Genomic DNA, 20,849 nt, shown 5'->3' on the forward strand with positions numbered 1-20,849 from the left:
ATCAGCCCAGAGCCTGACGCGGGGCTCGAACTCACGGACCGCGAGATCGTGACCTGGCTGAAGTCGGACGCTTAACCGACTGCGCCACCCAGGCGCCCCTGGAATTCCTCCATCTTCTAAACCACAATTCTGGCAAGTCTCTTACCTATATAAAACCCTTCAATGGTTTCCCACTCATCTAAGGAAATTTTTATAATATCTTTCAAGACTCTTTCCATGTGCCTTGCCCCTCACTGCCTGCCACACTGAAATTCTTCCAGATTATTGATACTCCCTACCATGCATGTTCTTACTTTTGGGCTCTCAGAAATACTGCTCCCCTGCGTGAACATTCTTCCTTCCTCTCCTGTCTATCTTTGCCTACTTATCCTTCAGCTTTCAGCTCAAATGCCACTTCCTCAGGACAGCCTTCTCTGGACAGTCCCTAGACCAGATCTTTGCACTGACTTAATTCCCTATTAACACCTTTCTCATGGGACACCTGGGTGGCTCAGTTGGTTAAGTGTCCAACTCACAGTTTGTGAGTTCAAGCCCTGCGTTGGGCTCTGTGCTGACAGCTCAGAGCCTGGAGCCTGCTTTGGATTCAGTGTCTCCCTTTCTCTCTGCCCCTTCCCTGCTCGTGCTCTCTCTCTCAAAATAAATAAATTAATTAATTAAATTAAAAAATTAATTAATTTGGGGCGCCTGGGTGGCTTGGTCGGTTAAGCGTCCGACTTCGGCTCAGGTCATGATCTCACGGTCCGTGAGTTCAAGCCCCGCGTCAGGCTCTGTGCTGACAGCTCAGAGCCTGGAGCCTGTTTCAGATTCTGTGTCTCCCTCTCTCTGTGCTCCTCACCTGTTCATGCTCTGTCTCTCTCTGTCTCAAAAATAAATAAACATTAAAAAAAAATTTTTTTTAATTAATTAATTAATTAATTAAAATAAAAAAACCTTTATCACAAAACTTTTATTGCAATTGCCTACAATTACCTCTATTTTCTAGTCCAGGTATCAATAAACTAAGAACTAGCTACTTGTTTGAGTAAATAAAGTTTTAATAGAATACAGGCATATCCATTTGTTTCCATGCTGTCTATGGCTACTTTTGTACCACAATGGCAGAGTTCAGTAGTTGCCACAGAGACCATATGAACCACACCTATCACATTTACTGACTGCCTCTCTAAAGGTAAGTTTGCTGACCCCTATCTATACCACTGCTAGTCCCCAAAGAGCAACCCAGTACCTGGGAGCTTGTTAGAAATGCAAGATCTTGGGTCTCACACAAACTCAGAATCTGCATGTCAATCATGTCACCAGTAATCCTTACACACATTATAGTTTGAGAAAGTTCTGCTTTACACTATGAGCTCGGTGAAAACAAGAACCTTGCCCATTTTGCTCACTACTGTTATCTCCAGTGCCTAACACCCCTAGCTGACACTCAATAAAGATCTGGGACTAGACTCCAGGTCTATAGATTCCTTTTCTAGTACTTTTTGTCCCACAACATGTTTTTTAATTATGTTTGAAGAACCATATAAAAGAACCAATTCTGCTCAAAGTCTTTAACATTCCCTCTTTAAGTGAACCTTTTAAAATGTCTATTAACATTAAGATAAATGAAATTAAAAATGCACTTGATTTATACATAAGTATGGTTAGAAATTATTTTTTTTAAGACTTAAAAGAGAAATTCCTTGGGGTGCCTGGGTGGCTCAGTCGGTTGAATGTCCGACTTTGGCTCAGGTCATGATCTCATGGTTCATGAGTTCAAGTCCACGTCAGGATCTGTGCTGACAGCTTGGAGCCTGGAGCCTGTTTCAGATTCTGTGTCTCCCTCTCTCTGCCCCTCCCCCACTCGTGCTCTGTGTGTCTCTCTCTCTCAAAAATAAATAAACATTTTAAAAAAAGAGAGAAATTCCTTTGTTCAACTTAAAATGAATCTTTATTAATACATACCATCTGAACATAATGCTGGTAACTGGTAGCATAAGCTCTTTCCACCTCCTGTAGGCATAACAAGAAATACCTCCTTTCCAGACATTGTTACATTAATAGTTTCAAGCTGAAGCAGTCTGAACCTCTGCAGTTTAAAGACATTTTGCAGAACCTCTTTAACTTTACCAGACCAGGGAAAATCTAGACAAAAAATAATAATAAAACAATAATAATAATAATAATAAGCCAAATATATTAGAATTATTTAGGATTATAAATGCAATACAAACGTAAATGGCAGCTTTTATATTAGAGAAAAGCAGTTAAGAATTTATGTAAGTTTTAATATTACTGACAATTTAACCTTTATACTGACAATTTTGAGATTAGTTTAACTCCGAAGCTTAGGCAAAAAGATTTAATGATATATAGTAAGAAACAATCCATCAGAAAAAAATGAAAACATTTGTCAGTTGAGAATTAACCTACACAGAAGAGGAAGGTCCTTGACCAGGCATTTGAAAACCAGTCTGATTGTTGATCAAGGAATTCATAGTATCATAAAAATCTCAAATACCGTCAAGTTAACAATTATGCGGAGTTTTTTATGTAAATATCTTGTTTAGAAGCAAATCCCCTGAAAAGCAAGGGCTACAAAAGCACTGTTACGAACTCCAGTATAAGTGATAGTTCATGATAAACATGAGACTTGGCAAGATCTTGAATCAAGGAAGGTGTTCACTAGGGCAGGAAAATGAACTAGACTTTGGCAACTTTGAATTTTTTTTTAATTGTTTAACTTTTTTCTAATTAAAACTTAGAAAATTTAGTAAAAAATCTTCTTTTTCCAAGCATTGATTGATGCTGCTAGAACCATATTTGGAGGGGCACCTGAATGGGTCAGTCAGTTAAGCGTCCGATTTTGGCTCGGGTCATGATCTCATGGTTCGTGGGTTCAAGCCCTGCGTCAGGGCTCTGTGCTGACAGCTCAAAGCCTGGAGCCTGCTTCGGATTCTGTATCTCCTTCTCCTCTCTCTGTACCCCTCCCCCGCTCATGCTCTGTCTCTCTTTCTCTCTCAAAAATAAACATTAAAAAAATTTTTAAAAAACGAACCACATTTGGAAAAAATAATGAAGTGTGAATAATAAAAGCTTCATTCAAAAAGAACATGGGCAAAGAATGGTTTGCCTACTGGTTTCCCATGCACTTAAGGAACAGCCAGTTTCCCTTCCAAGTGCCTAGAAAGCACTGATCCAGGAACAATGATTTAACTCCTGTGTAAAGAAACAAGCAGAAACAAGACTAGCAAACAAAAAAAGAGCAAACCTTCTTTATTCCAAGCAGCAGGTGAAGAATCCCATTCACTGCTTTCCCCAGCATCAGAATCCTCAAAATGCTGCTTTATTTGGTTTGTTAGGATGTTCTTTTTCTGAATAAGCTCTTGTTGCTTTTCCAGAAGTTCCTGAATTTGAATGTCTACTGCATGTAGCTCATTGGTTACAGACTCCAATTCTTCAGTTAGAGCTATGAGGAAGGAAAAAAAGATGCAATAATTAATTAGTTTTAGGTATCTCTGTTGATTTTTGGCTATTCCTCACCATCAGAAATACAGACAAACTTACAGTAGTAGAGTAAGGTGGTTAAGAGCATGTGTGCTGGAGTCACATAGACCTAAATTTTAGGTCCTCCTCTTAGCTCAGGCTAAGCACTAAACCAAGCCTCAATTTCCCCATCTGTACAAGGGGACAATATCTAGCTTTCATAGTATTGTTTTAAAGAATTAAGTGAGATAATATATGGAAAGTTTTAACATAGTAACTGGCACATAGTTATGCATTTAATAAATGATCATTATTATATTTACTGTGTTGTAGGGCAGTGGTCCAACAGTCTCCTAAGTCATTTAAGTGACCAAACTTTGAAACAAAAGGAAGCTTTTTTTTTGCTAATTTGAATCCAAGGTAGTTAACATATAATGCAATAATGGTTTCAAGAGTAGAATTTAGTGATTCATCACTTACATATAACACCCAGTGCTCATCACAACAAGTGCTCTATTTAATGCCCATCACTCATTCAGCTCATTGCCCCACCCACCTCCCCTCCAGTAACCCGCAGTTTATTCTGTGTATTTGAAAGTCTCTTATGATTTGCCTTCCTCTCTGTTTTTATCTTATTTTTCCTTCCCTTCCCCTATGTTCATCTGCTTGTTTCTTAAACACCACACATGAATGAAATCTTAATTTGTCTTTCTCTGACTTACTTCGTTTAGCATAATACACTCTAATTCCATCCATGTTGTTGTAAATGGCAAGATTTCATTCTTTTGATTGCCAATATTCCATTGTATATATATATACCACACCTACCTTATCCATTCATCAGTCGATGTACATTTGGGTTCTTTTCATAATTTGGCTATTGTTGATAGTGCTGCTATAAATACTGGTGTGTTGTGCTTCTTCAAATCAGCATTTTTGTATCCTTTGGATAAATACCTAGTAGTGCAATTGCTGGGTCATAGGGTAGCTCTATCTTCAATTTTTTGAGGAACCTTCATATTGTTTTCCAAAGTGGCTAGACCAGTCTGCATTCCCATCAACAGTGCAAAAGTGTTCCCCTTTCTCCATATCCTCACCAACATCTGTCGTCTCCTGAGTTGTTAATTTTAGCCATTCTGACAGGTTATGAAGTAGTATCTCATTGTGGTTTTGATTTGTATTTCCCTGATGATGAGTGATATTCACCCCATAACTACTTAGCTATTATTTCATGAAAACATATTTGGGTTCATATGTTGGCAAGATAAGGCGTTGGTGATTATAAACAAGCTGATGTAACAATTAAAAGAAAAATCGAGTGTGCTACTGGAATTGACATTATAAGTCCATCATCACTAATTTATAAAGCAGACTTAATGTACGATTCTAATCAATCCGAGTATTAAAGTCAAAGTGAGATTCCTTTTGACACCATACCAATAGAAACCAAAAATTTTTAAAGATGTCCTTGATGCTCTCTAAAACATCAGCCTGCTTTAATCAGTGTCCAGCTTTAATGCCCCAAATTTTCATAAGATGAAATCTCATGGCTATGATTTAAAATAGGATGTTATGGTGTTTTTGTATTATGTCAATACCAGAATTGCCTTCCCTGCATGATTCTGGTTAGGATTGGTCACAAGTGAACTCTGCTTCAGACCTGGAAGGTAAAAATGAAACAGCAGTCAGGTTTACATTCAGATGGCTGGCATAATGTCAGGTGCTGCTGGGGTTCATTCACATTGTCATGGATCTGCTGCTTCACCTTCCTGGCATAAAGCAGAACCCAATTCCACCAGCTCCTACTGAACCTCTTTGGGGCAGCAGCTTGGCCCACAGCTTCTTCAGCTTCCCTGAATCCCTGGCCATGTTCTTGTGCAATTTTCTATGGCAAGTGTACTAGCTCTTCTGCAGGGCACCAGCATCTGGAGTCAGAGCCTTGGAGGCGGTTACACAACCAACACAAGTCCAAGTGAAAGGCAGACAAGCTCCATTTTGTCCTCCTGGGTTTGAGCTCATCTTTACCCTCCCACACTCCATCTCCATCTTCCCGTTCCTACTGCTGGCACTGCTGACTTCAGGACTAGCAATGGACTGCTTAACCAGGCCCCATGATCATACAGGAACTGATCCCTACAATAAATCCCTTAAATCACTCATGATTCAGCTTCTCTGAGTGAACCCTAACCAATATCAAATGTTGTTCCAGAGGAAAAGAAACTTAAAAGCAGGTTCTCTAAATTGCTTCTATGCCACCTAGAATAGTCTCCGATCTGATTAGATTTAGGCATTAATGACCCTTGCCTGCAGTTCAATTGGTATTCCATGGCATGTAGTAGACAAAGTTATTTAGATTACAATCTAGACACCAGTAATTAAGTATCTAGAGAGGGAAAGGCTCTGGGTGACCAAGTGTTTGCTGTCACAGAATATTTCTGTTGAGAATAATGCGGTTGATTAGCCCCTCCTAAATATGCTGAAAAACCTGAGAGAAATGTAGGATCTGTATAAAGGAACCTCAAAGTCTCTATGATTGTCCCAGAAGAACCCCTTATCTCCTATAGGTACTGGGCCAAGACTACCGAATGTCAAAAGCCAATACAGGCTGAAAGTTAGACCTCTTGAGTCAGTTAGCTGAGTTGTGAATGGAAGGGAAAAGTTCTGGAAGGAAATTAAAAGTACTATTCCAGTAAACGTATGAAACGTAAGAAAGGAAAACAGCCTTAATGCTGATATGGAGAGAGGTTTAGTAACCCGAACAGAAGATCACACCAGCCACAACATTCCCCTAAGCCAAAGCCTAATCCAGAGCAAGGCCCTGACTCTCTTCAATTCTAGGAAGGCTGAGTGCTCACTTCGGCACATTTACTAAAATTCTACGAAAGCTCAGAAAGGTGAGGAAGGTGAAGAAAAGTTTGAAGCTAGTCGAGGTTGGTTTGCTAGGTTTAATCTCCATAACATAAAAGTGTTAAGCAGCAAGTGTTGATGTAGAAACACCAAGTTATCCAGAAGATTTAGCTAAAATAGTTAATTAAGGTGGCCACAAGAAACAACAGATTTTTATTGTAGCCTTCTACTGGAAGATGCCATGTAAGACTTTCATAGAGAGGAGAAGTCAATGCCTGGCTACAAAGCTTCTAAGAACAGACTGACTCTCTTGGTAGGATCTAAAGCAGCTGGTGACTTTAAGTTGAAGCCAATGCTCATTCATAATTCCAAAAATCATAGGGGCAAGAAGAATTATGCTAAATCTATTCTGCCTGTGTTCTATAAGCCTGAATCTATAATTATGCACATCTGTTTATAACGTGGGTTATATTTGAGCTCTATTTGAGCCCTAGGGCTCAGAAAAAAGATTTCTTTCATTGACAATGCACTGGTCACCCAAGAGCTCTGATGAAGATGTTTAAAGAGATTCATCTTGTTTTCATGCCTGATAACACAACATCCATCTGTAATTCGTGGGTCATTTACTTTCAAGTCTTATTATTTATAAAATACATTTCATAAGGCTATAGCTGCCACAGATAGGGATTGCTCTGATGGGTTTGGGTAAAATCAATTGAAAACCTCTGGAAAGGATTCATCACTCTAGATGCCATTCAGAAAATTCATGATCCATGGGAAAATGTCAAAATATCAACATTAATAGGAGTTTGGAAGCAGTTGATTCCAACCCTCATGGATGAAGGGCTCAAGATTTCAGTGGAGTAAGTCACTGCAGATGAGGTGGGAATAGCAAGAGAACTAGAATTAGAAGTGGAGCCTGGGACACCTAGGTGGCTCAGTGGGTTAAGCGTCCATCTCTTGGTTTCGGCTCAGGTCACAATCTCACGGTTCATGAGTTCAAGTGCTGCATTGGCTCTGTGTTGACAGTGTGGAGCCTGCTTGGGATTCTCTCTCTCTCTGTTCCTCCCCTGCTCATTCTTTCTCTCTCTCAAAATAAATAAATAAACTTAAAAAAAAAAAAAGTGGAGCCTGAAGATGTGATTGAATTGCTGCCATCTCATGATAAAACTTTAACAGAAGTTAAATGAACAAAGAAAGTGGTTTCTTGACATGGAATCTACTCCCAGTGAAGATGCTGTGAAGATGGTTGAAAGGACAACCAAGGATTTAGAATATTACATAAACTTAGTTGATAGAGCAGTGACAAGTTTTGAGAGGACTGACTCCAATTCTGAAAGATGTTCTACTGTGGGTGAAATGCTATCACACATACAGAGAAATCATTCGTGAAAGGAAGAATCTATTAATGCAGCAAACTTAAGTGTTGTCTTATTTAAGAAATTGCCACAGCCACCCCACCCTTCAAAACCACCACCCTGATCAGTCAGAAGCCATCAACATTACAGCAAGACCCTCTACCAGCAAAAACATTACACTCACTGAAAGCTCAGATGATAGCTAGGATTTTTCAGCAATCAAGTATCTCTAATTAGGTATGAACATCATTGTTTGACGTTCTATTGCACACTTAGTAGAGAACAGTATAAACATAATGTTTATATGCACTGGACAACTAAAAAGTTCATTTGACTAGCTTTATTGTGATATTGACTTATTATTGCAGTGGTTGGAAACAAATCTGAAGATCTCTGAGGTATGCCTATATCACCAGAAATATGGTGGGAATATGTGAGGGAACAGATCCCAACGGTACTAAATCAGAGTGAATAGAATATTAAATGAAGCTAAATTCACTGATACAGACTCAATATGTAATTCTGGTTTAGTGCAGTAGTACAGTGGCCAGGAGTGGCTCTAATAATTTACTTCGTTGGTTGCCAGAAACCTGGCTCCAAAGATGAATTATTAGAAAGTTGAGATAGAATGACACAGGTGTAGATCTCAATGATACTGAAGGGCTAGAACTTTCTGGGTATACACTAAAGGAGGGGATCCAGAGGCTTCAGGAAAGGAGAATGCTACCCAGCTTCCCTGAGGAGCTCACAGTGACTGTTCTCTGTAAGCTAGGAATGACAGCGAGGGAAGTACTGCCTTTGAAGCAGATCAACAGAATCAATGAGAATAATGGACTTTCCAAGGTATGAGGGCTAATTCAGTTCACAACCAAAGAAAAGATATATGTGGTTGCTATAATAGGCAACAGAGCAGAAACAGTAATCAGAATAGTCTGATCCGCAGAGAACTCTGGCATTGGCTAGTTGATCATGATGTCCTTGAAACGGTTTACTTGATTTGAATATGCAGAATCCAAAGCCCTGATTCTGGTAAACTAAGTTTGACTTGAATCACTATAGAGTCAGAGTCTTTCAACCAGCTCCCAGAAAAGAACCAATTTATAGACCCAGAGTCCCCTGAATAGAGATTGGGACCCTGTGAGAAAAGACACAACTAAAAATTTATATAGTAAATCTTCTCACTAGTGTTCTCCAAAGAAACGTATCAGGGTAATTATGTATTGGGGAAAGGAAAATAGCTTCTCATAAATTACTGGACACTAACTCTGAATGGACAGTTCTTGGAAGACAAATGCCATGGTGATCCACCAGTCAAAACAGGGACTGGACTTATGCAAATCACGTGATCAATGCAGTTTTGCTCATGTCCATCATACAGTGGGCTCAGGAGATCCTCTAACCCATTCTATGGTTATTTCTCCAGTTCTAGATCATATTATCAGAATAGATACATTCAGCAATGGGCCAAATACATATATCAGTCCCCTCTTAGGAAAGACTAAGTGGAAGCCAGTATAACTGCCCTTACCTACCAAAACAATGAATAATGCTGTTTGTCCTATAGATCAGATTCTTGAGCCTAGGGATCAGGGTGGAAATGAGAGTGGCTCTTCTTACTATTACCACTTACTAGTGATCCACTAATAAAATGTTTGCTTCCCATCCCTGAAACTTTGAACCTTGTTGGCTTAGAGGTCTTATCAGGAAGGAATGCTTCTACCAGGGGAAAATGCAGTGGTTCCATTTAAACAGAAGTTGGTGGGATTGCAAACTGGTGTAGCCATTCTGGAGAATAGTATGGAGGCTCCTCAAGAACTACCCTATAACCCAGAAATTGCATTACTAGGTATTTACCCAAAGGATACAAAAATACTGATTCAAAGGGGTACATGCACCCTGATGTTTACAGCAGCATTATCAACAATAGTCAAACTGTGGAGACAGCCCAAATGTCCATCAACAACTGATGAATGGATAAAAAAGATGTGGTATATATACACAATGGAATATTACTCAGCCATCAAAAAAATTAAATCTTGCCATTTACAACGACATTGATGGAGCCAGAGTGTATTATGCTAAGTGAAATCAGTCAGTCAGAGGAAGATAAATACTCTATGATCTCACTCATATGTGGAATTTAAGAAACAGATGAACATGAGACAAAGGAAAAAGAGAGAGAAACAAACCGTAAGAGACTTTTTAGTGTTTATTTTTGAAAGAGAGAAACAGAGTGTGAGCAGGGGAGTGGCAGAGAGAGGGAGACACAGAATCCAAAGCAGGCTCCAGGCTCTGAGCTGTCAGCAAGGAGACCAGTGTGGAGCCCAAACTCACGAACCATGAGATCATGACTTGAGCCAAAGTCAGATGCTTACCCCACTGAGCCACCCAGGCACCCCCATAAGAGAATCTTAACGATAGAGAACAAAAAGGGTTGATGGAGGGAGGTGGGCAGAGGGTGGGCTAAATGGGTGATGGGTATTAAGAGCACTTGTTGTGATGAACACTGGGTATTATATGTGATGAATTACTGAATTCTACTCCAGAAACCAATATTGCACTGTATGTTCACTAAAACTAAAATTTAAATTAAAAAAAAAATAATAAAAATAAATGGAAGTGGACTGCCTCTTCCACTTTGAGCTCCTCATGCCAGTAAATCAACAGGAAAAGATGGAGGTTACTGTACTGGCTTGGGTGACTGATTCTGACTATTGAAGGGAAATTGGATTGCTACAACACTACTGAAATAAGGAAGAGTATGTGTGAAATGTAGGAAAACCTCTAGGGTACCTTTTGGTATTCCCACATTCTGTGATCAAAGTTAATGCAAAACTACAAAAGCTAAATCCAAGCAAACTGCTAAGGCAAGTCCACACACCGGGCAAGGATTTGTAACCAGGTGAGGTGTTGTTGACAGCAAAGAAGGAATATGTAAGTGAAGAACATAGTTATAAAATAACATCTAATGACCACATGACCAGGTGAGAAACAGAACTGTAATAACTATAAGCATCTCTTCCTTTTTGTTGTTGGTGGTAGGTATGTATGTATGTATCTAGGTCCCTTTTCCTATTTTCCTAACATCTAAATAAAATGTGCTAATAGTAGCTGACTTCATATCTCAGGAATTAAGTTAGAGGATTACCAAGAAGGATGTGATTTAGCAAGAGGAATGAGCATCATCCAAAGATGAATAACAAGAACCTGTGCCCTTTTTTGGGGAGAAGAAGAGTTTGTCTTTGGTTGTACAAGGGACACTTGTTTCCTTGGACAGCCAGATATATGGAAGGTAGAAGTGAAAGAGTACCCTTGTTTTCCATATGTGGAAAGGTTAGTTAAGACCAGGACTGATGACCTCACTGGCACAGGGCAGCACCAAGCCCACAACTCTGGCTGCTGCTAGATATCCTTGGGGAAAGAGCAGAGTCTGTATCTCCCCCAGATGCTGTTGGTTCTCCTTCAGCTTCTCTGAACCCTCAGCCAAGCAGTATGCCAGTCCATGTGCATGTACACCCACTCCTGAATCATCCACACTGGAGACTGTGAGGCACTGAGACTAATACAGGTTCTGCTAAGAAACACGATTCATGATTCACAGGTTGCAGTTTGCCTCTGCACCCCCACTGTACATCACCTTCTCTTCCTGACCGTTGGCGTGGACTTCAGTGCCACACACACAGGTGACAAACACCAGGGAAGAGCTTGACCACTTCACACAATCACATAAGGTTAAATCCCTCCAGTAAATCCCTTGTATCATGCATAGTGCCTCTGCTTCTCTGATCAAACCCTAACTGACAGAGAACTTCTGATCCAAGATGGCAACATAGAAGACCCTGAACTCATCTCCTCCACAGACACAACAAATCTACACCTATTAACAGAGCAATTCCTTCTGAAGAACTGCGAGCAGACTGAACAGCTTCTGCACAACAAAAGATAGAGCACATGAAAAACAGCAAGAGACATACACTGTAACAAAGAAAACTCCCAGCCCCTATGCTGCAAACTACAGTGGGAAAGGATACTATTGAAGGGCCAGGAGCAGGTTCATCTGCCCTGGGACACAGAAAAACAGCCACAGTTTGGAAGGGAAATTAGAATATAAAGGAACCAGCCTTAGGCCACTACCAAATGGTGGGGCAGCTCCTAGAACTCTCTCCAGATCTGAGGCGCTGGCAAGTGCCATGGTTAACGTTCCCAGTCCACCTTGACAGCACAGACGGGAGCGGGTTCCAGAAGCCATAGCTGGCCTGCTGCCTCTGCAAGCCCTGGTCATACTAGCCCTGAACCCCCTAGGACACAGAAAAAAAGCCACAGTTTAACAGAACAACTGAAATATAAAGGATCCAGCCCTAGAACTCCACCAAATAGCAGGGAAGCTGCTGGAAATCTCTCTGGATTGAAGGGGCTGGTTGAGTGGAGAGTATACATTACTTTCCACCTTGATTACATGGATGGGAGCATGGTCTAGGCACCTTAACTGGCCTATTGCCTCAGTGAGTCCTGGTCCCCTAGCCCACACCATCCCAAGCCGACCCACCAGGGCAGCCACGGTACAATGAATGCCAGGAAACCCTTGGTCAGCACTCACCACAGCTATGGCCATCTTGCCAAAGTGACATAGGCCCAAAGCACCCTGGAACAATCCAAATCTGTACCATACTAGCTCCAGATGACATGCTAGGACACCACAATGAACAGCACTCCAGGACCTCCTGGCTCATGCTCTCTTCCACTCCAGCCACCCTGCAAGAGCGCCACTTGCACAGTGTGCCACAGGAGCCACTGGCTTGCACACACCTTGGCTACAGCCACTCTGCCAAGGCACCCCCTACATGGAGTGCCCTGGGACTCCCCTCCTTCCCAAACCTTGCCTCTGTTCCAGCAGCCCCACCACAACCAACTCATGTCCACTTCAGCTCCAGCCACACCATTCGGGTGCCCCTTATGCTAAAAACCCTGGGACACCCTGGCTTGCACCCACTTCAGCTACAGCTCTCCTGCCAGGGCACCATCTGTACAGAAAGGCCTGGGACTGCCTCAGCCAATGCCCACTTCAGCTCTGGCCATCCCACCAAAGCAATGTCAGTACAGAGTGCCCCAGAAACCCTGGCCCACACCAGTCAAAGCCTCAGCCAGCCAGCAAAAGTCACCAGGCACACACAGTCTGCACAGAGGACAACTATACATACACAAAACCATTCCTTCAAGTTTAGGAGAAGTAGCTGAAACAAACACAGAAGGTCAAAAAACATGAGACAGGAGCATATGTTCCCAACACAAGAAGACAAAACCTCAGAAAAAGGACTGAAAGATGGATATGGCAAATCTAACTAATGAAGAATTCAAAGTAATGGTCATAAAGATGCTCACCGGACTGGAAAGAAGAGTGGATGAATTCAGTGAAAACTTCAACAAAGAAATACAAAATATAAAAAGGAACCAATCAGAAGTGAAGAATAGAATAACTGAAATTAAAAAATATAGTAGAAGGAATCAACACATCACAGGATAGGTTAAGGGACCTCTGCAATAACCTCAAGCATAATAACATTTGCATTTTTAGTGGTCTCAAAAGCAGAAGAGAAAGAAAAGGGGGCAGAAAACTTTTCCAATTTCCCTAACCTGCAGAAGGAAACAGACATCTAGGTTCAGGAAGCACTGAGAGCCCATAACAAGATGAAGCCAAGGAGGGCCATATCAAGTCATATAATAATTAAAACGGCAAACATTAAAGATTAAGAGAGAGTTTTAAAAGTAGCAAGAAAGATGGGGCGCCTGGGTGGCTCAGTCGGTTAAGCGTCCGACTTCGGCTCAGGTCACGATCTCACGGTTCGTGAGTTCGAGCCCCGCGTCGGGCTCTGGGCTGATGGCTCAGAGCCTGGAGCCTGCTTCCGATTCTGTGTCTCCCTCTCTCTCTGCCCCTCCCCCATTAATGCTCTGTCTCTCTCTGTCTCAAAAATAAATAAAACGTTAAAAAAAGATTTAAAAAAAAAATGTAGCAAGAAAGAAGCAAAAGTTATATGCGAGGGAAACAGCTTAGAGCCCAGAGCCTACTATGGATTGTGTCTCCCTCTCTCTGCCCCTTCTCTGCTCACACTCTGTCTCTCTCCCTCAAAAATAAATAAACATTAATAAATAAATAAATAAATAAATATTAAACAAAAAGAGAAACTGAAAACCAAATAAATAAAATCAGAAATGCAAAATACATAACAACTGATACCACAGAAATACAAAAGATTACATAATAGGCTACAATGAAAAATTATACACTAGCAAATAAAACCAACTAGAAGAAATGGATAAATTCCTAGACACTTACCACCTTCCAAAACTGATCAGGAAGAAATAGAAACTGACCAATTACAGGCAACACTATTAAATCAGTAATCAAAGAACTACCAACAAAGGAAAGTCCAAGACCAGATAGATTCACAGGTGAATTCTACCAAGCATTTAAAGAACAGTAATACCTATTCTCCTCAAACTATTGGAAAAATGAGGAAGCAAAACTTCCAAATACATTCTACAAAACTGGCATTATCTTCATGCCAAAGCCACACAAAGATACTACAAAAAAAAAAAAAAAAAAAGAAAACCAGAGACCAATGTTGCTAATAAACATAGACGCAAAAGTCCTGAATAAAATATTAGCAAAGCACATTCAACAATACTTTAAAAGGATCATTCACCTCAATCAAGTGGGACTTATTCTGGGGAGGAAAGAATAATTCAATATTCACAAATCAATCAACGTGATATACCACATTAACAAAATGAAGGATACAACTCATATGATCATCTCAACAGATGCAGAAAAAGCATTTGACAAAATTCAACATCCATTCATGATAAAAACTCTCAACAAAGTTGAGTTTAGAGGGAATATACATCAACATAACAAAGGCCATATAAGACAAACCCACATCTAACATACTCCAAAGGTGAAAAACTGAGAGCTCTTCCTCTAATATCAGAAAAGGCAAGATGTTGTTCACTCTCAACACTTTCATTCAACATAGTACTGAAAGTCCTAGAAACAGCAATCAGACAATTTTTTTTTTCCTAACCAGTACATTTTATTTTTTTTTTCAATATATGAAATTTATTGTCAAATTGGTTTCCATACAACACCCAGTGCTCATCCCAAAAGGTGCCCTCCTCAATACCCATCACCCACCCTCCCTTCCCTCCCACCCCCCATCAACCCTCAGTTTCTTCTCAGTTTTTAAGAGTCCCTTATGCTTTGGCTCTCTCCCACTCTAACCTCTTTTTTTTTTTTCCTTCCCCTTCCCCATGGGTTTCTGTTAAGTTTCTCAGGATCCACATAAGAGTGAAACCATATGGTATCTCTTTCTCTGTATGGCTTATTTCACTTAGCATCACACTCTCCAGTTCCATCCACATTGCTACAAAGGGCCATATTTTGTTCTTTCTCATTGCCATGTAGTATTCCATTGTGTATATAAACCACAATTTTTTTATCCATTCATCAGTTGATGGACATTTAGGCTCTTTCCATAATTTGGCTATTGTTGAGAGTGCTGCTATAAACATTGGGGTACAAGTGTCCCTATGCATCAGTACTCCTGTATCCCTTGGGTAAATTCCTAGCAGTGCTATTGCTGGGTCATAGAGTAGGTCTATTTTTAATTTTCTGAGGAACCTCCACACTGCTTTCCAGAGTGGCTGCACCAATTTGCATTCCCACCAACAGTGCAAGAGGGTTCCCGTTTCTCCACATCCTCTACAGCATCTCTAGTCTCCTGATTTGTTCATTTTGGCCACTCTGACTGGCGTGAGGTGATATCTGAGTGTGGTTTTGATTTGTATTTCCCTGATAAGGAGCGACGTTGAGCATCTTTTCATGTGCCTGTTGGCCATCCGGATGTCTTCTTTAGAGAAGTGTCTATTCATGTTTTCTGCCCATTTCTTCACTGGGTTATTTGTTTTTCGGGTGTGGAGTTTGATGAGCTCTTTATAGATTTTGGATACTAGCCCTTTGTCCGATGTGTCATTTGCAAATATCTTTTCCCATTCCGTTGGTTGCCTTTTAGTTTTGTTGGTTGTTTCCTTTGCTGTGCAGAAGCTTTTTATCTTCATAAGGTCCCAGTAATTCATTTTTGCTTTTAATTCCCTTGCCTTTGGGGATGTGTCGAGTAAGAGATTGCTACGGCTGAGGTCAGAGAGGTCTTTTCCTGCTTTCTCCTCTAGGGTTTTGATGGTTTCCTGTCTCACATTCAGGTCCTTTATCCATTTTGAGTTTATTTTTGTGAATGGTGTGAGAAAGTGGTCTAGTTTCAACCTTCTGCATGTTGCTGTCCAGTTCTCCCAGCACCATTTGTTAAAGAGACTGTCTTTTTTCCATTGGATGTTCTTTCCTGCTTTGTCAAAGATGAGTTGGCCATACGTTTGTGGGTCTAGTTCTGGGGTTTCTATTCTATTCCATTGGTCTATGTGTCTGTTTTTGTGCCAATACCATGCTGTCTTGATGATGACAGCTTTGTAGTAGAAGCAATCAGACAATTTAAAAAACTAGACAAAAGGCATTTGGATTGGTAAGGAGTAAAAAAAACTGTTACTATTTGTTGGTGACAGGACCCTATTAGAAAACACTAAAGAGTCCACTAAAACACTACTAGAACTGACAAACTCAGTGAAGTTGCAAGATACAAAATTTATAGAAATCTGTTGCATTTCTATACTATAATTATGAAGTAGAAGAAAGAGAAATTTACAAGTGCACCATAAAGAATAAAATACTCAGAAATACACTTAACCATAAATATCAAAGACCTATATACTGAAAACTAGAGGACACTGCTAAGAGAAACTGAAGAAAACACAAATAAATAGAAAGATATTCTCTCCTCACAGACTGGAAGAATTAACATTGTTAAAATGTTCATAATACCTGAAGTAACCTACAGATGCAATGCAATTTCAACCAAAATTCCAATATATTTTTCACAGAAATAGAACAAATAATTCCAAAACTATGGAAACACAAAAGACCCCAAATAGCCAAAGCAATCTTCAGAAAGAAGAACAGAGCTGGACAATCCCAGATTTCAAGATATACTACACAAATATAGTAATCAAAACAGTATGCTATTGTCACAAAAACAGACACACAGATTATAGAACAGACAAGAGAGCCCAAAAATAAATCTACGCTTATGTGGTCAATTAATCTATGGCAATGAAGGGAAGAATATACAATGGGGAAAAGACAGTGTTTTCAATACATGGTGTTGAGAAAACTGGGTGGCTACATGCAAAAGAATGAAACTGGACCATTTTCTTACACAATACACAAAAACAAACTCAAAATGGATTAAAGACCTAAATGTGAGACCTTACCATAAAACTCCCAAAAGAAAACTCATGCAGAAATTTTTTAGACACTGCCCTTAGCAACATTATCTAAGTTTTCTCAAGCAAGGAAAACAAATGCAAATATAAACTATTGAGACTACATCAAAATAAAATGCTTTTGCACAACCATCAACAAAACAAAATGGCAACATAGTGAATGACAGAAGATATGTGCAAATGATATCTAATAAGGGATTAACATCCAAAATACATAAAGAACTTACACAACTCAACACCAGAAAAACCCAAACAATCCAATTAAAAATTTGGCAGAATACCTGAATAGACATTTTTCTGTAGACAGAGATGACAGACAGATGAAAAGATGTTCAACATCACTAATCATTAGGGAAATGCAAATCAAAACCACAATAGAATATCACCTCACACCAGTCCAAATGGCTACTATCAAAAACACAAGAAGTAGCAAGTATTGATAAGGATGTGGAGAAAAAAGAACTTTCATGCATATGTAAAAACAGTATGGAGGTTCCAAAAAACATTAAAAGTAGAAATACCGTATAATCTAGCAATTCTCCTTCTGGGTATTTATCCAAAGAAAATGAAAATACTAATTCAAAAAGATATACACATCTCTATGTTCACTGCAGCATTATTTACAATAGCCAGGATATGGAAGCAAACCAAGCATCCATTGATAGACAAACGGATAAAGAAGATGTGGTGTGTGTGTATATCTGTGTGTGTGTGTGTGTGTGTATATATGCAATGGAATATTTCTCAGCCATAGAAAAGAATGAGAGCTTGTTATGTGAAATAAGATGGATGGACCTAAGAGGTATTAGGCTAAATAAGTCAGAGAAAGACAAATACCATATGATTTCATTTACATGTGGAATGTTTAAAAAAAAAAAAAAAAAAAAAACTCATACAGAGAACAAACTGGTGGTTGGCAAAGGGGAAGTAGGTAGAGAAATAATGAAATTGGTGGAAGGGATTAAGAGGTACCAACTTCCAATTATAAAATAAGTCACAGAAATGAAAAGTACAGCATAGGTAGTATAGTCAATAATATTACAACAATATTTTATGGTGACAAATAGTAACTACATTTATCATGGTAAGCACTGATTAATGGATAGAACTGAGGAATATGTTGTGCTCCTGAAACTAACATAACATTATATGTTAATTATACTTCATTAAAAAAATAATAAAAACTCTTTGCAAACTAAAAATCTGTTGAAAAATAATGCATCCATATATTACAGTATTAATTTGAGTAGTGGGATTTGGAGTGATTGATATATTCTACTTTGTGATTTCTTAGGTTCCCATAATTCCATCAAAAAACATCACCCTTCTGTACTACTGCTGGGAATGTAAAATGGAACAGTGAGTATGGAGAAAAATACAGCAGTTCCTGAAAACTTAAATAGAAGAAAGAGCATGTGATTCAGCAGCTCCACCTCTAAGTATATATACCCAAAAGAACTGAAAAAAGAGACTCAAGCCCATTTGTATTTAAACGTTCATAGCAGCATTATTCACAATTGCCATAAGGTAAAACAACCCAGATGTCCACTGACAGACAAACTGATAAACAAAAGGTGGTATATACATACAATGCAATGTTATTCAACCTTAAAAAGATACATATAAAATGGATGAAGCTCAAAGACATTATACTAAAGAAAACAAGCCAGACACAAAAGGACAAATATTGCATGAGTCCAGTTATCTTAGGTACCTAGAGTAGTCAAATTCATACAGAGTACGAGTAGTGTTACTAGCAATTGGGGGAAAGGGAGTAAGAGGGCATTATTGTACGATGGGTACAGAATTTCAGTTTGGAATGATGAAAAAGTTCTGGAGATGGATATTGGTGATGGTTACACAATAATGTGAATTGCTCCCATTGAATTGTATACTTAAAATTAGTTAAAATGGTACATTTTGGTATGTTTTACAATTTAAAAAAAAACACAAAACATAAAAATCAGAATTTTTAAAACAAATATTTTTATAATTTATTATTCTTTATTTTTATTAAGACTTTCCTCTTAGAGCAGTTTAAGGTTCACAGCAAAATTGAAAGTACAGAGAAAAACAATTTTTTTCAAAGAGCATGCAGTTAGAAACAAAACAGAATATACTATAAAATGTAATCATTTCCACTAACCTGAAATGGCTGCCATCCTAAAATTGAATTGGGATCCAAACTTCTTTCTAAAAGTGAAAGAAAAATCACAGCAAATTTTTTTAAACCATAGTATTGATAATGTCTACCCAATAATTTATCACTACTAAGCATGAAAAATGTCAGAAAGTAAATTATATATTATAGTGACTTTTAAAATAAGGACTACATGGTTATTCCCACACTAATTTTTATAGCGAATTCTCTAGATTTCAGAGAAGTGTCCAAAATCACATAAACAAGTATAACATCAATGACACTTAAACACCACATACAAAGCAATTAGCAAAAAAGAAAGCTTTGAGGCTAAACAGTTTTAGCAATAAATTACTGTATGATCTTAGCAAAGTTAAACAACCTGTTCCTCTTCACCTCTTTCCTTATCTGTAAAATTGGGATGGTAAAACCTATCTTATAAATAACAGATTCAAACATCCCAGATTAGGTAAAATCCACCCACATAAACACTCAAATTAATCATTCAACATTTTATTGAATACCTGCTTTACAGTTACAATTTAGGTTCAGTCTTAAAAGAAGAACTGGTATTCCACGGAGGGACTAGATTTCAGGAAAAAACATGAAAATACCAGAAGTGGGGGAAACACATGGTATGTAATTAAGGAACTTTAAATACCTATGAATGACTAAAACTTAAGACTACATACAGATGAACAAGTAGAAGGAGAGGAGGCTTGAGAGCAGGAATTTCTCACTATATAAACCACTTTCTAACAATATACCTCTGAGCTTCCTTCCATGTTTTGGTTTGAATGCTCTTGGTTTGCAGTCTGTCTTTCTGGTGTGTGCACAATAAACTTTTCCTGATTACTACTTCAATAATTCATTGGTTTTACCTCTGGTAATTCTAAACTTTTGACAGTCTGTGGTGTAAAAATGGGATCCAAAAGGGGTGCCTGCATGGCTCAGTTGGCTGAGTGTCTGACTTCGGCTCAAGTCATGATCTTGCTGTTGCCAAGTTCAAGCCCCCCATCAGGCTCTGTGCTGACAACCCAGAGCCTGGAGCCTGTTCCAGATTCTGATGTCCCCCTCTCTCTCTCTGCCCCTCCCCAACTTGCCCTCTATCTCTCTCTCAAAAATAAATAAACATTCTCAAAAATAAATAAACATTAAAAAAAAATTTTTTTAATGGGATCCAAAGAAGACACCCCCCCCCAACCTCCCTTCCTCCTTAACTCTGAGGCCCCTATGGTGATGGAACCCACAGAGTCCATTTAATTCACTTTCTCACTGACCCTAGAGTTTGAAGTCAAGTCTGTCTTAGATCTGAGCTCTGTTCTCTCCATTTTGAGCTGACTTTAATTTGCATACCTGTATTTTGTTTGTTGAAGCTTCTAGGTAAATCTTCCTATTCTACTCCAAAGAGAGGAGGGCAGGGAAACACATGGTTCCCTGTGTTTTAGAACAGCTTTTAGAAAGCAGGGCCCCTCATATCTAAGAACTCTTAGGGAATCTAAAGGTAAAGATGTATTCTACCTGGTTGGTCTATGGACCAGGATTTTGTGCCTTTTTGGAAAAATGGGTGAACTTCTAGAATTGTAGCGGCCACTGGAGGGCAACTTTAACTTAGAGAAGTGTATCTTAAAGCTGTGCCTTTGACAAGAGAAGATTTC

General features: G+C 39.1%; 1 protein-coding gene across 1 annotated transcript in view; it reads right to left on the minus strand.

The window, feature by feature from the left end:
* The window catches only part of RECQL (RecQ like helicase), a 47,109-nt gene extending 26,805 nt beyond the window's left edge, over positions 1-20,304 (minus strand). The window contains exons 1-3 of the mRNA XM_049626667.1: positions 19,198-20,304; positions 3,248-3,445; positions 1,942-2,121 (exon numbers count right to left, since the gene is read on the minus strand). Coding sequence (XP_049482624.1) covers positions 1,942-2,121; positions 3,248-3,445; positions 19,198-19,213 — 394 coding nt within the window. The 5' untranslated portion in view covers positions 19,214-20,304. The remainder of the gene's footprint in view (positions 1-1,941; positions 2,122-3,247; positions 3,446-19,197) is intronic.
* Positions 20,305-20,849: the final 545 nt, after the last annotated feature.

The sequence above is a fragment of the Panthera uncia genome, chromosome B4 (assembly GCF_023721935.1).
Source record: "Panthera uncia isolate 11264 chromosome B4, Puncia_PCG_1.0, whole genome shotgun sequence".
Lineage (NCBI taxonomy): Eukaryota > Metazoa > Chordata > Mammalia > Carnivora > Felidae > Panthera > Panthera uncia.